Source organism: Loxodonta africana, chromosome 4 (assembly GCF_030014295.1).
Source record: "Loxodonta africana isolate mLoxAfr1 chromosome 4, mLoxAfr1.hap2, whole genome shotgun sequence".
Taxonomy (NCBI): domain Eukaryota; kingdom Metazoa; phylum Chordata; class Mammalia; order Proboscidea; family Elephantidae; genus Loxodonta; species Loxodonta africana.
The window spans coordinates 54,493,627-54,508,828 of NC_087345.1; the positions used below are offsets into that span (position 1 = coordinate 54,493,627).

A 15,202-nucleotide genomic window follows, 5' to 3' on the forward strand; every position below is an offset into this window, starting at 1 on the left:
CCTAGCACAGTGCCTTTTATATAGTAAGTAAGCTTTCAAGAGCTGGTACTATATCTTCTGTTTTCATTTCCCATTATATTCTGTGACCTGTCAGAACATGCCTAAGTTATGGAAGTGTCTTTTGTCCTTCTTTTTTTGGATAAAAAAAACTTTACTGCAAATGCTAATCATTTCACTTACTTGCAAAGGTCATTAACACAGCTGGCAATATATAAATAGGGATCAATATATTCATGGCAGCTGAGAAAAGGAAACTGCAACAGTATCTGACACTTGAAGAAGATGGCCTGTGCAGAAAAAGACGCCAGTCACCAGAGCATATTTAATGATATGTGTGTACTTTCATTTTCCTTACTGGTTTATTTGCAATCCACTTAGTTCTTACCACAAAAGACAGGGCAATTTACTCTTATAAATTTTAACTAACACTTTCCAACTATATATTTTCATAATGAGTACTACATTTATGAACTCATTACATTTACTATTTCTGTAATAATCATAAGGTTAGACTCTGCTGCAATTACATTTCTTTGATGTAATAGTTTGGAATTATGTTGAGCTTGCACTAAAAATGCTTAATGATAACTACACAAATAGTATATATGTTTGTGTTATGCTCAATATGCCCAATTTTTTTTACACCAAATTTACCTCAAATGCTGGCATTCCACTTGAGCATGGACTTGGAAAATCTGAAGGTGTGGGTACACATTTGACGTCTTCTGGAGTTTGCACCATCCAACTATTTGCAAACATAGCAACGTCTTCTGTATAGTCCTCTATTTCACACAAACACACACACACAAAAATAATAATAAGTGTAAGAGTATAATTTCTACAAACATAGACACAGGTCTTTAGCATAAACCTTCTGTAAGAGAACCTGAGTAACTTTATAATTAACCAATAAAAAAATAGACTATAACATTCCTTCGATATAAAAAAATAAATTGAACAAAGTGTAAGTACCAAATAAAATTCACACAATTGGAGAGAAAAAGTAAACTGCAATGAAACAAGATGGGGAAGGACTGAAAGTGAGCAGATACAACATACCCAAAAAACCCACTGCCGTTGAGTCGAGATACAACATACACGCAGGTAAAGTCCAAGTTAGCCAACACAGAACTTGTGTTGGAGAGAGGAGGAAAAATAAACATAAAACCAAGAGACATAAGTAAAAATTTGGTGTGAGATTTCTGAAGCAGCCCTCTCATTATACTGGACATTAGCCAGAAATTTACTAAAATCCCAGCTCCATTTTTGGGGTCCTCTGTAACAACAATAAAAAAAAAATTTTATGTTTTTTTCTATAATAAAAGGAGCCCTGGTGGCAAAGTGGTTAAGCGTTCAGCTGCTAACTAAAAGGATGGCAGTTCGAATCCACCGGCTGCTCCTTGGAAACCCTATGGGGCAGTTCTACTGTGTCCTATAAGGTCATTATGAGTCAGAACCGACTCGATGGCAACGGGCTTGGTTTGTTTTTTTCCACAATAAAAGCTATCTTTGTTGAGCCCTTGAAGAGATTTCAAAGGACAGTCACACAGATGATTAAAAACTGGAAAAGATACCTAGAGAAGAGAAAACTAAGAAGTCAATCCATTTCATCACAATATGATGAATGGTTTTTCAAAATATGCTGAGGATAGAGCTCAGTATTAAGAATCATGAAGCTTATCCCAGGATTATTCAGTGCTAATGTGTGGGCAACAACAGGCAGTTGGCAGTGAGCTCTCTGGACTCTTGGCCCCATACCAAGTTTAAATTGTCTAGCAGCTGGCCTCTCAGAACGAGTTCAGGGTCTGACATGGAAATTAATCCTGCCCCAGATTAAAACAAAGGCTGAATCTCAAATCTCAATGACTTGGCGGAACCAAACAAGATGACATCTCAAAATTCTAAGTCAGTTAGTCTTCTGATTTGCGCTTCAGATTCTCCACCACCCAGATTTACATAACCATAAAGTCTATCAGTGATGATAACCTATGGCACCACTAGAATCAAATGTCTTCACTCCACCTATGTATGGCCTGGCTCTCTTCTCACGCCAAAGGTTTCACCATACTCTCTCGGCGTCTTTAACATGGGAAGATAACATCTGAATACTACCACCAATCACTGGGAAGATTGTGCTTTTCTCTCTTAGTGTAAAATCCCAAACCTTACTATAGTTGGAAAGATTCTGGCCCCTGTACACCCCCACCATCTTTTACTCCTGTTCTTGTTCAGTCTGCTCCAGTCATCCTGGCTTTATGCTGTTCTTCAAATACCCAAGTTCATTCTTAAATCAGCTGCTGTCAACTCATCCCCAATTCATGGTCAGTCCACGTGTGTCAGAATAGAATTGTGCTCCATAGGGTTTTCAATGGCCAATTTTTTGGAAACAGAATGCCAGGTCTTTCTTCTGAGGCAACTCTGGGTGGACTCAAACTTCCAAACTTTCATTTTGCATCTGAGTTCATGGTTTGCACCACCCAAGGATTCCAAGCTCATTCCTACCTCAGGGCATTTGCACTTGCTCCTCCTACTTCAAAAACACCCCTCAAATCTTCCCACAGCTCCTTTCCTCATTCCATTTAGGCCTCTGTTCAGTGTGACCTCCTTAGAGGGGCCTTCTCTGCCGCAGAATCTAAACTACCACTGACCACACGCTGCTTTATCACTCTTTCCGCACTTTGCTTTTTTAATGGCTGTTATTGCCCACTAAAATTTTATTTCAGTTTGTTTGCCTCTTTATTTTGTCCTTCACTATAATATATACTATATAGAAGGAGGGAGCTTGTCTAAGTTCTTCTATTGCTCGATCCCTAGTTTAGAGCCTGGCATCTAGCTGGTGCTCAAAATGCATTTGTTAAATAAGTGAATGAATAAGTACAGAAAAGTTCACAATATTCATCAAACAGACTATTAGCATCCTATAGCTTTCGAACATGTTTGGCCCACTTATTTCATCATCTCAGACAAGACTGAAAATGTTACACAGTGAACCAGTCCTGGGTCTAATATACTTATTTAAAAGTACTTTTAGAGTAAATTTACTAATCGCATTCTATTTTAAAAATTGTCATTTTTTAAATGCCTGTAGAACCAATAATACTTCCTAAAGGTCCACTTATTTCAGTATTTTTGCCCAAATTTTAGTGTTACTAAACAACAGTGGCAATCCCTTGGAGTTCATATTAACTGCAGCTTTTGAACCACATATTTAGCTATTTTTTACTATGTTGTATGAATAAGAGTGACAAAAGTTGTTAATTACAAGAACTTAACTCCATATCAATTAGCTATCTGGATTCTACTAAACTAAAATTAGAATGTAAGAGCTCAGCTGCTAACTACGAAGTGAGCCGTTCGAGTCCACCAGCCACTCCTTGGAAACCCTATGGAGCAGTTTTACTCTATCATATAGGGTCACTATGAGTCAGAATGGACTTGATAACAACAGCTTTGTTTTATAAAACATGCTGTAAGTGCAGTAATTCATTGTCCATATTGGGACACTTTTCAGAGTAAAAGGGAAGTAGTACTAATAATTATGCTGGGAGAACAAGAGTAAACCAGGACTCGTACGTTGGTGTGCAGCTAGGTGTCAATATGAATTATGGAACTGGAATTCTCAACCAGAACACAAATTAAAATCTTCCTATATTCACAGAAATTCTGAAAAGCCTCATTTCTTTGTGAAGTCATCCCTAAAGAATGAGAAAGTTGCACAGAGAAACGCAATTGTAATCACTAGTAAGAAATGATGCATCCAATGGCATTCAATCAAACTGTCTAACTGCCTCCAAGATCTATCTAATCTGCATAATACAGGATAAGTTTCAAGAAAATACTAGGCGTCTTAAAGGTAATACAGCTTTTCTGTAGATGTTTTCTTGCATGACTGCAGTATGGGAGAACATCGAGGGCAGTTTCTGGTCACATCTGTAGAAGTTGTTGTAAATTAGGATTATTTACTATTCCATCTAGCCTTGTGTACCCAATAAGATTTTGAAGAAGCTGAAATCTCTCTTTAGACTCCTGTCACATACTTCTTGCCTTACTCACTTGCCTCCTGCCAGTGTCCCCCACTTATAATCCGTTAACTATTCATGACTTAAAACGAATAGCTAGAGTCATCAATGTTGTTAGGTACCATCAAGTCACTTCTGACTCATAGTGACCCCATGTACAACAGAATGAAGCACAACCAGGTCCTGCACCATCCTCATGATCATTGTTATGCTTGAGCCTGTTCTTGCAGCCACTGTGTCAATGCATCTCACGGAGGTCCACTTCTTTTTAGCTGACCCTGTATTTTATCAAGGTTACACACCATAAAAAAATTCCCAAGTTAATATTCTATTTGTATAATCTTGCTCACATTTCATTAATTTATAAAACTTTTCTTTTCCAGTCATTTAATTTATACTTATTAAGACTAGATGCAAAACAACTTTCATCCTACAGGAGACACATTTGCCTCCAAATGGGTTTGAATAACTAGAAGGTAAGCTCCTTGAGGGCAGGGGTCTTTATTTTGTATACTGATGTATCCCATGTTCTTACAACAGTGCCTGGCATGTAGTAAATGCTCAATTAATATTTGTTTTTAAGTGAATCCTCTATCTTAATTTAATAAATGTAAACTAGCTTGTTGAGGTGTGACAGATCACTTTTGTGTAGCCTTCCTAGCCATAGTCTTGTCACTCCCACCCAAGTGATTGGGCGAAGCTATGCAACAGGGTGGAAACTCTGGTAGTGTAGTGGTTAAATGCTACGGCTGCTAACATTTAGCAGTTCGAATCTGCCAGGCAGTCCTTAGAAACTCTATGGGAGTAGCTCTACTCTGTTGTATAGTGTCGCTATGAGTTGGAACCGACTTGACAGCAGTGGTTACGCAACAGGATAATTGTGGCCCACCAAAGGGATTAGTCAGTTTTTGCCATCTTGATAGGCTTGAGGTGAGCCATCCCAGAGGTAGGAGAGAGAAGAGCCCACAACCACCAGGGAAGTAGAGACCATCAGGAGAGACCCACAAGAGATGGTGCAGTGGGTTTCCTGGCCCACAGAGAGAGACAGCTAAGTGCCTTTGGGCAGCGGCCTAGGGCCAGAGAGAGGTGTTCCTGCAAGCATGGCTGGAAAGAGGCTGTCCTAATGGAAGAACTGCATACTTGAGTGTTCCTGAGCCTGAATTGTAACCTGCTACTTCCCTAATAAGCCTCATAATTGTGAGTATGGTCTGTGAGTTCTGTGTAGCCGTTGCAATGAATCATCGAACCCAGCAGAGAAGTACAAAGTGCGGCAGGAGAGATGGTTGGTGTCAGAATTTGGTAAATACGGCAGAGAAAGGAGGCACGTCTGACTCTGCCTCATAGCCTTGGGCTGTTGATCTTGATTCTCCTTCCCCCTTGTGAAGTTAGAGGAGGTCAGATACTGCCCTCATGACATTTTTACACTTGTGGTTCTCAAAAATGACATAAAAATGTTTTCCTGTTTATACTAGGCTTAAAATCACTAAAGCAGGCAAGTGATGGCCACTAAGTTTACCCAACTGAGGACAAGTCTTCTGGGTGCAAAGAGCTTGAGCCATGAAAGAAGACTTAAAAAGTGCCAACACACTTCTGCTCCACTTACTTACCTTGCTGAATTATGAAATCGTCAGATGGAATGCCATTGTAGTTTCCACATAGGCCACATGATTTCCCTTTATGCTCCTCAGACAGTTTGAGGTAAATTCCAGATATTCCATCCCAAGCCAAGGAAAAACCAAATGTTGTTTTCACCAGAATGTAGTCTGCTAGTTTCTCTATGAACGCCTGTCCAATTGTCTGAGGTAATGTTAGCCTTGAAGAATGGAACAAAGGAAATCTAAGAATTATGATGAAGGATCAATTTTTTTCAAAAACAATTGAGATCATTGAATAAAGGAGAATTATTCCTCAAATTCATGGATTTCCTAAGCAACAAATCTATAGGAAATGACGATGCTTTTGAAAACTTCAACACTGAAGTAAAAAAAAAAAAGACAACAAATATGATGCCTGATTTAGGTTTTACAGTTAAAACTGGATGCTTCTTACAACTAACCAAATATGCACAGCAGCTAAATATCAGTGATTGTTGAAACCTGGAAAATAACCCTGTCTAAAAAAAAAAAAAAAATTTTTTTTTTTTTAGAATAATGAGGACTGAAAAGTATTACCCTATATCTAAACCAAAAACCAAATCCATTGCCATCGAGTCGATTCTGACTCATACTGAGTGGCAATTCTTTATCTAGAGAGTTAAAATCCAAAAGCACTGCTCAACAATTTTCAAATAAGGACAAACAATGGTCAGAATGTGTAAGTACACTGCTACACTGCTCAAGATCTGACTTTATTTAATCTTATTTTAAACTTGGCTGTAAGGAAAGAGCAACTTCTGTATCTCCAAAATGTTACCTTTTTTTTTTTTTTTTTTAAATTAGTATACTGTAAATCATTGTTTCCCAAAAGAAAATGTTCAGGAATTATTCATTATAATTTACATTTATTCAATGTTGTAAAGTATAATGGACATTATTAAGAATATAATGTACTTTGTCATACAATATCCAATAGCGGCTATATTCATAATTTTTAAATTGGATACAGTTGGCCTATTTAAACAAGGGTCACAGAATATTCAAACTCCTGATTCAGCCTCTAGTCTTCCCATCCTTTCCAAGCATGTGCATATACAAAGGAAGTGGGGGACATAAGGATACTGAAGAAAACTAAACAATTAGACATTTTAAAAGCAAATAAATCACCTAGAATACTTTTGAAACAATACTGCTCTCCTTCCATTCATGAATATTATAGAAAAGAGAAAGTAATATGTGAGTGGCCATCTAATATACTCCACTGGTCTCACCCCATCTGGAGCAAGGGAGAATGAAGAAAACCAATGACACAAGAGAAAGATTAGTCCAAAGGACTAATGGGCCACAACTAATGGGCCACAGCTTCCACCAGGCTGTGTCCAGCACAACTAGATGGTGCCTGGTTACCACCACTGACTGCTCTGACAGGGATCACAATAGAGGGCCTCGGGCAGAGCTGGAAAAAGACGTAGAACAAAATTCTAACTCACAAAAAGAAAAAAAAAATAAAACAAAAGACAAAAACCACATGATCTTATCAATTGATGCAGAAAAGGCATTTGACAAAGTCCAACACCCATTTATGATAAAAACTCTTACCAAAATAGGAATTGAAGGAAAATTCCTCAACATAATAAAGGGCATCTATGCAAAGCCAACAGCCAATATCACTCTAAATGGAGAGAACCTGAAAGCATTTCCCTTGAGAACGGGAACCAGACAAGGATGCCCTTTATCACCACTCTTATTCAACATCGTGCTGGAAGTCCTAGCCAGGGCAATTAGGCTAGACAAAGAAATAAAAGGTATCCGGATTGGCAAGGAAGAAGTAAAGTTATCACTATTTGCAGATGACATGATTATATACACAGAAAACCCTAAGGAATCCTGCAGAAAACTACTGAAACTAATAGAAGAGTTTGGCAGAGTCTAAGGTTCTAAAATAAACATACAAAAATCACTTGGATTCCTCTACATCAACAAAAAGAACACCGAAGAGGAAATAACCAAATCAATACCATTCACAGTAGCCCCCAAGAAGATAAGATACTTAGGAATAAATCTTACCAAGGATGTAAAAGACCTATACAAAGAAAACTACAAAGCTCTACTACAAGAAATTCAAAAGGACATACTTAAGTGGAAAAACATACCCTGCTCATGGATAGGAAGACTTAACATAGTAAAAATGTCTATTCTACCAAAAGCCATCTATACATTTAACGCACTTCCGATCCAAATTCCAATGTCATATTTTAAGGGGATAGAGAAACAAATCACCAATTTCATATGGAAGGGAAAGAAGCCCCAGATAAGCAAAGCACTACTGAAAAAGAAGAAGAAAGTGGGAGGCCTCACTTTACCTGACTTCAGAACCTATTATACAGCCACAGTAGTCAAAACAGCCTGCTACTGGTACAACAACAGGCACATAGACCAATGGAACAGAATTGAGAACCCAGACATAGATCCATCCACGTATGAGCAGCTGATATTTGACAAAGGACCAGTGTCAATTAATTGGGGAAAAGATAGCCTTTTTAACAAATGGTGCTGGCATAACTGGATATCCATTTGCAAAAAAATGAAACAGGACCCATACCTCACACCATGCACAAAAACTAACTCCAAGTGGATCAAAGACCTAAACATAAAGACTAAAACGATAAAGATCATGGAAGAAAAAATTGGGACAACCCTAGGAGCCCTAATACAAGGTATAAACAGAATACAAAACATTACCAAAAATGATGAAGAGAAACCCGATAACTGGGAGCTCCTAAAAATCAAACACCTATGCTCATCTAAAGACTTCACCAAAAGAGTAAAAAGACCACCTACAGATTGGGAAAGAATTTTCAGCTATGACATCTCAGACCAGCGCCTGATCTCTAAAAATCTACATGATTCTGTCAAAACTCAACCACAAAAAGACAAACAACCCAATCAAGAAGTGGGCAAAGGATATGAACACACATTTCACTAAAGAAGATATTCAGGCAGCTAACAGATACATGAGAAAATGCTCTCGATCATTAGCCATTAGAGAAATGCAAATTAAAACTACGATGAGCTTTCATCTCACACCAGCAAGGCTGGCATTAATCGAAAAAACACAAAATAATAAATGTTGGAGAGGCTGCGGAGAGATTGGAACTCTTATACACTGCTGGTGGGAATGTCAAATGGTACAACCACTTTGGAAATCTATCTGGCGTTATCTTAAACAGTTAGAAATAGAACTACCATACAACCCAGAAATCCCACTCCTGGGAATATACCCTAGAGATACAAGAGCCTTCATACAAACAGATATATGCACACCCATGTTTATTGCAGCTCTGTTTACAATAGCAAAAAGTTGGAAGCAACCAAGGTGTCCATCAACGGATGAATGGTTAAATAAATTGTGGTATATCACACAATGGAATACTACGCATCGATAAAGAACAGTGACGAATCTCTGAAACATTTCATAACATGGAGGAACCTGGAAGGCATTATGTTGAGCGAAATTAGTCAGAGGCAAAAGGACAAATATTGTATAAGACCACTTTTATAAAATCTTGAGAAATAGTAAACCTGAGAAGAACACATACTTTTGTGGTTACCAGGCGGGGAGGGAGGGAGGGTGGGAGAGGGTTTTTTATTGATTAATCAGTAGATAAGAACTGCTTTAGGTGAAGGGAAAGACAACACTCAATACATGGAAGGTCAGCTCAATTGGACTGGACCAAAAGCAAAGAAGTTTCCGGGATAAAATGAATGCTTCAAAGGTCAGCGGAGCAAGCGCGGGGGTCTGGGGAACATGGTTTGTGGGGACTTCTAAGTTAATTGGCAAAATAATTCTATTATGAAATCATTCTGCATCCCACTTTGAAATGTGGCGTCTGGGGTCTTAAATGCTAACAAGCGGCCATCTAAGATGCATCAATTGGTCTCAACCCACCTGGAGCAAAGGAAAATGAAGAACACCAAGGCCACACGACAACTAAGAGCCCAAGAGACAGAAAGGGCCACATGAACCAGAGACCTACATCATCCTGAGACCAGAAGAACTAGTTGGTGCCCGGCCACAATCGATGACTGCCCTGACAGGGAGCACAGCAGAGGACCCCTGAGGGAGCAGGAGATCAGTGGGATACAGACCCCAAATTCTCATAAAAAGACCAAACTTAATGGTCTGACTGAGACTAGAGGAATCCCGGCGGCCATGCTCCCCAGACCTTCTGTTGGCACAGGACAGGAACCATCCCTGAAGACAACTCATCAGACATGAAAGGGACTGGTCAGCGGGTGGGAGAGAGACGCTGATGAAGAGTGAGCTAATTATATCAGGTGGACACTTGAGATTGTGTTGGCAACTCTTGTCTGGAGGGGGGATGGGAGGATAGAGAGAGAGGGAAGCCGGCAAAATTGTCAAGAAAGGAGAGACTGAAAGGGCTGACTCAAGAGGAGGAGAGCAAGTGGGAGTAGGGAGTGAGATGTATGTAAACTTATATGTGACAGACTGATTGGATTTGTAAACGTTCACTTGAAGCTTAATAAAAGTTATAAAAAAAAAAAAAAAAAAGATCAGACTTACTGGACTGACAGAAACTGGAGAAACTGTGAGAGTATGGCCCCTAGACACCCTATTAGCTCAGTAATGAAGTCACTCCTGAGGTTAAAATTTTGGCCAATGATTAGACAGGCCCATAAAACAAAATGAGACTAAATGGGCACACCAGCCCAGGCTCAAGGATGAGAAGGCAGGAGGGGACAGGAAAGCTGGAAATGGGGAACCCAAGGTCAAGAAGCAGACAGTGTTGACATCTCGTGGGGTTGGCAACGAATGTCATAAAACAATATGTATATTAATTGTTCAACGAGAAACTAATTTGCTCTGTAAGCCTTCATCTAAAGTACAACAAAAAGAGAGAGAGAGAGAGAGAAAGTGATAATAATTCACGAACTGTGAAAAACTCATTTTTCTTAAGCTAGCCCTTAACTGACACAGTGGCTGCGACAACGGGCTCAAACACAGCAAAGATTGTGATGATGGCGCAGGACTGGGCAGTGTTTCCTTCTGTTGTACATAGGGTCACTATGAGTCAGAACTGACTCTTTGGCACCTAACACAACAGCCACACTAAATGAAAATTATAAACTATAATGTGAGTTAGGAAGTTAATAGGCATATTCATACACTGCTCTCAAAATTGCAAGTCAGAAGATTCCTTTCCAGGAAGCAAACAGCTACAGGAAACAAAAACTATAAAACTAAACATACTCTCCAACAGAGGCTGTCATGGATTAAATTCTGTCCCCCCAAAATATCTGTCAACTTAGCTGGGCCATGATTCTCGGTGTTATGTGATCATTCACCATTTTATGTGATTTTCCTATATGTTGTAAATCCTATCACTATCATGTAATAAGATGGAGTAGCAGCAACTATATTGATGAGGTTTATAAGATTAGGTAGTGTCTTAAGCCAATCTCTTTTGAGATATAAAAGAGAGAAGCAAGCAGAGAGGCAGGGAACCTCATACGACAAAGAAAGCAGCGCCGGGAGCACAGCGCATCCTTTAGACCTGAGGTTCCTGCACTGAGATGCTCCCAGGCCAAGGGGAGACTGATGCATCACAAGGACCTTCCTCAGAGCCAACAGAGAAAGCCTTCCCCTGGAGCTGACGCCCTGAATTTGGGTTTCTAGCCTACTGGACGGTGAGAGAATAAACTTCTCTTTGTTAAAACCATCCACTTGCAGTGTTTCTGCTATAGCAGCACTAGATGACTAAGATAGAGGGATAGTCTCCAAAGAAACAACTCAACATACCTGTAAGTATCTGCACAAAAATGTTTATAGGTAATTATTTGTAGCAAATTATTTATAAAAATAGAAAAGAAGTTAAAAGTTTAAATTGGAGAATAAATAAGAACACTCTAGCTTAATAGTGCCATAATGTGATTAAAAAACGTAAATATGAGAAATTCATAGTAAAAGTCAATATGAAATAATATTAAAGAAACATCACTTGTTTTGAGTTTCAAAGTTTATAAAAACTATATTTGATTTTAGCAGAGAAAAAGGAAGTCATGTTTTATAAAGGTATTTCATAGTAATAGGATGTTAATTGTATAAAAGTGTAGTTTTTCTGTTGTAGATTTTTGTTTGGTTATTTGGCCTCTTTCACAGTAAATTTGATTAAACATATAATTTTTTTTAATGTAAATAACTGTGATTACCCTGAAGTTTATGATATAGAAGGATGCTAGTGGAGATGAATGATAATATTTAAAACTGGGTAATCTCTAATATGTCTAAGAAAAACTCCATGTAACCTAGGCATGAAATATTAAAAATACAAGAAAAAATCAAAGCATAGATTAATGCTGAAAAGTATCTGGGGGTTTATATGTCCAGAAACCCCTCATTTACCAGGTAAGAACTGAAGTTCAGAGAGGTAAAGCATGATGTTCAGAGCCTCACACATTTGATTTCATTTTGGCAAACATTTCTCTAAGCACTTGCTATGAGTTAGGCCCTAGGCCAGGTACAGAATTAGTATAAGCAACTCAGCTGAATAATAATCATCCTCTTTCCATCATAAATCTGGAAATCCTCAAAGAAATGCTTTCTCTGAGTTAAAAATTATTATGGCCTTGACTTTACAAAGGGTTAATAGTCTTAAAAAAAAAAAAAAAAAAAACACTTGAAAGGCATTTCTGTTTTACAAAATACAATAATTTTTTTTAAGGACCCTTAAATTACTATTTAAATTCAGCTCCAGGAAATACATGTTAAAATACATATCTTCCTATTTAAATGGGTAAGCTTTCTTTTAGAAGAAAATGGTAAGTGTAGAGTCCAGTCGATTGAGAAAATAAGTCCCCAAGAGGCAGAAGGATTGCTCTGGTTTCCTGACTATGACAAAACCTGGATAAGTGCCTGGCTCTGTTGGTGTTTACCCAAAACCCTTTCTACTACCAATTGCTGCCTCTGAGGAATATACACTCCGAGATAAAAAAAAAAGGCCATCTTCGGAGTTGGGGACCTCATACCACCAAGAAAGCAGTACCAGGACCAGAGCATGTCCTTTGGACATGGGGTCCCTGAGCCTGAGAAGCCCCTCGACCAGGGGAAGATTGAGAACAAGGACCTTCCTCCAGAGCCGACAGAGAGAGAAAGCCTTCCCCTGGAGCCGACGCCCTGAGTTTGGACTTGTAACTTACTAGACTATAAGAAAATAAATTTCTCTTTGTTGAAAAAAAAAAAAAAAGGCCATCTTCAAGAGACAGAAAGGGCCACATGAACCAGAGACCTACATCATCCTGAGACCAGAAGAACTAGTTGGTGCCCGGCCACAACCGATGACTGCCCTCACAGGGAGCACAACAGAGAACCCCTGAGGGAGCAGGAGATCAGTGGGATGCAGACCCCAAATTCGCGTAAAAAGACCAGACTTAGTGGTCTGACTGAGACTAGAGGAATCCCGGCGGTCATGGTCCCCAAACCTTCTGTTGGCACAGGACAGGAACCATCCAGGAGACAACTCATCAGACATGAAAGGGACTGGACAGTGTGTAGGGGAGAGATGTTGACGAAGAGTGAGCTATTTATATCAGGTGGACACTTGAGACTGTGTTGGCATCTCCTGTCTGGAGGGGAGATGGGAGGATAGAGAGAGTTGGAAGCTGGCAAAATTGTCAAGAAAGGAGAGACTGGAAGGGCTGACTCATTAGGGGGACAGCAAGTGGGAGTACGGAGTAAAGTGTATATAAACTTATATGTGACAGTCTGACTTGATTTGTAAACGTTCACTTGAAGCTCAATAAAAGTTAATAAAAAAAAAAAAAAAGGCCATCTTGCTAAGCCCTTTTCACTGGAAAGAATACCTATGGTTCAAACACTTGAAAGTGAATTCTGAATGAATTTTCTTTTTCCAACATAACTCAGCCAGGTAATATTTAAAATTGAGTATCTCTCTACAGATACTTAGACTGATAGGTGAACTGATCTACAGTATTCCTAGTTTATCATATACAAAGCCTTCTGTCAAATAAGCAGGCATTCCCTACCCCAAAACTCTCAGGTCATATTCTTGGGAGATAGGAAGCTGGAAAGCAGGCTTTTCTCTGATCCTGCTCAGAAGGCCAGATGTTTATTGGCTTTGAGTCCTTCTCAGAACAATAATGAAAAATCTCAACTGACACCCATACCTCATTTGCACAGATTTGGAAAGGACTTCCAGAGATTTAGTTTTCTTTTACATTCCTGTTTAAGGAAAGAAAAAGAAACAGAGGGAGGAAAGGTGGGAGGGAGGGGAGAACAGGAAAGAGAAGGGGAGAAGAGAACAAAAATAATCAAAGAGGTTAAGTATGAAAATTTCTCCCAAATTTCTCTTAGAAAAAAAATGTGATAAGCCAATCTCTACTTATGTAAACATATTTAATCCTACATAAGCATTAGGGAGGTTAAACTGGTTAGATATTTGGCCACCTAGTAGGTCTCTGAGCCTACTGAAATTCTGATCCCTATATGATACAGCTTCAAGGTTAACGTTGAAGAATAAATCCTTTCTTCCTAGTCTTGACATTTCACTTCCAGTGTGAGATGTTTGAAAATTCTATTAACCTGTAATTTTTTTTTCATTATATCATTTTCAGATCTTACCTGATTCCATTCTTCTTTATTTCATGACCATAAATTCGAATTTCCTCTTGGTTTGAAAAGAATAAGCTGATTGACCGATAACAAGAATACACTGAACCAAGGCATTTAGGGCTATTGTGAACCTTAAAGGGAGGGGAAAAAAGCATATATATCTTCATCTGAGTTAATAAAACTACAATGTATGCTCACAGTTCTATAACGTAACTAGTTCCATGACGCTTTACAAGATTACCTCTAATTACATTTAGGATTTACTAACATTACCAACGGAACGTTTAAAACCAAAGGAATAAATACATCCTCTGATAAAGATGGTAAGTCTGATTGAGAGAAAATAAATACTTAGGTCATAAATGGGACAACAGAATTGATTTCATAAAGCACAAATTAATGTAGCATTTTTTTTAACTGATATCTCTACATGTTGTATGTTAACATTAAAGCTATATGGTATATAGTTGAAATAATTAGATCTAATAATAAAACTGTGGAGGACCACAAAGAGACATATTTGTAATTTCAATATTCATATCTTTCACCTGTTAGAGAATCATGAAATAGAGCTTAAAATGGAGATCTGCACAGAGCAATATTTGGAAGTTGCAAAAGTGACTGTAACTTACTAACAATGAAATAGTCCAGACATGTTGGGAAAGAGAGATTATTCCTTAAAAGTTGAAGGGGGACTTCCAGCCAACATGGCACCATAGACAGAAGCACCACACCATCCCTCCACATCAAAGACCCGAAAAACTAAGTAAAACAGAGACAAACATCATTCCTGGAACCTGAAGTGTCAAATGAAAAGATAAAGAACTCGGCCAAGCACCGAATGGAATAAGAAACTGACAGAGGACAGACAACAAGGAGAGAGATACATGCTGAAGGCCCCATCAGCTAACACAGCACGGATCTGCCATTTTGGATTC

General features: G+C 38.6%; 1 protein-coding gene across 1 annotated transcript in view; it reads right to left on the bottom strand.

Moving 5' to 3' along the window:
- The window catches only part of OTOGL (otogelin like), a 191,098-nt gene that overhangs the window by 149,817 nt on the left and 26,079 nt on the right, over positions 1–15,202 (bottom strand). Inside the window, exons 7-10 of the mRNA XM_064285124.1 lie at positions 14,274–14,395; positions 5,627–5,832; positions 655–782; positions 181–287 (exon numbers count right to left, since the gene is read on the bottom strand). Of these exons, the coding sequence (XP_064141194.1) occupies positions 181–287; positions 655–782; positions 5,627–5,832; positions 14,274–14,395 (563 nt within the window). The remainder of the gene's footprint in view (positions 1–180; positions 288–654; positions 783–5,626; positions 5,833–14,273; positions 14,396–15,202) is intronic.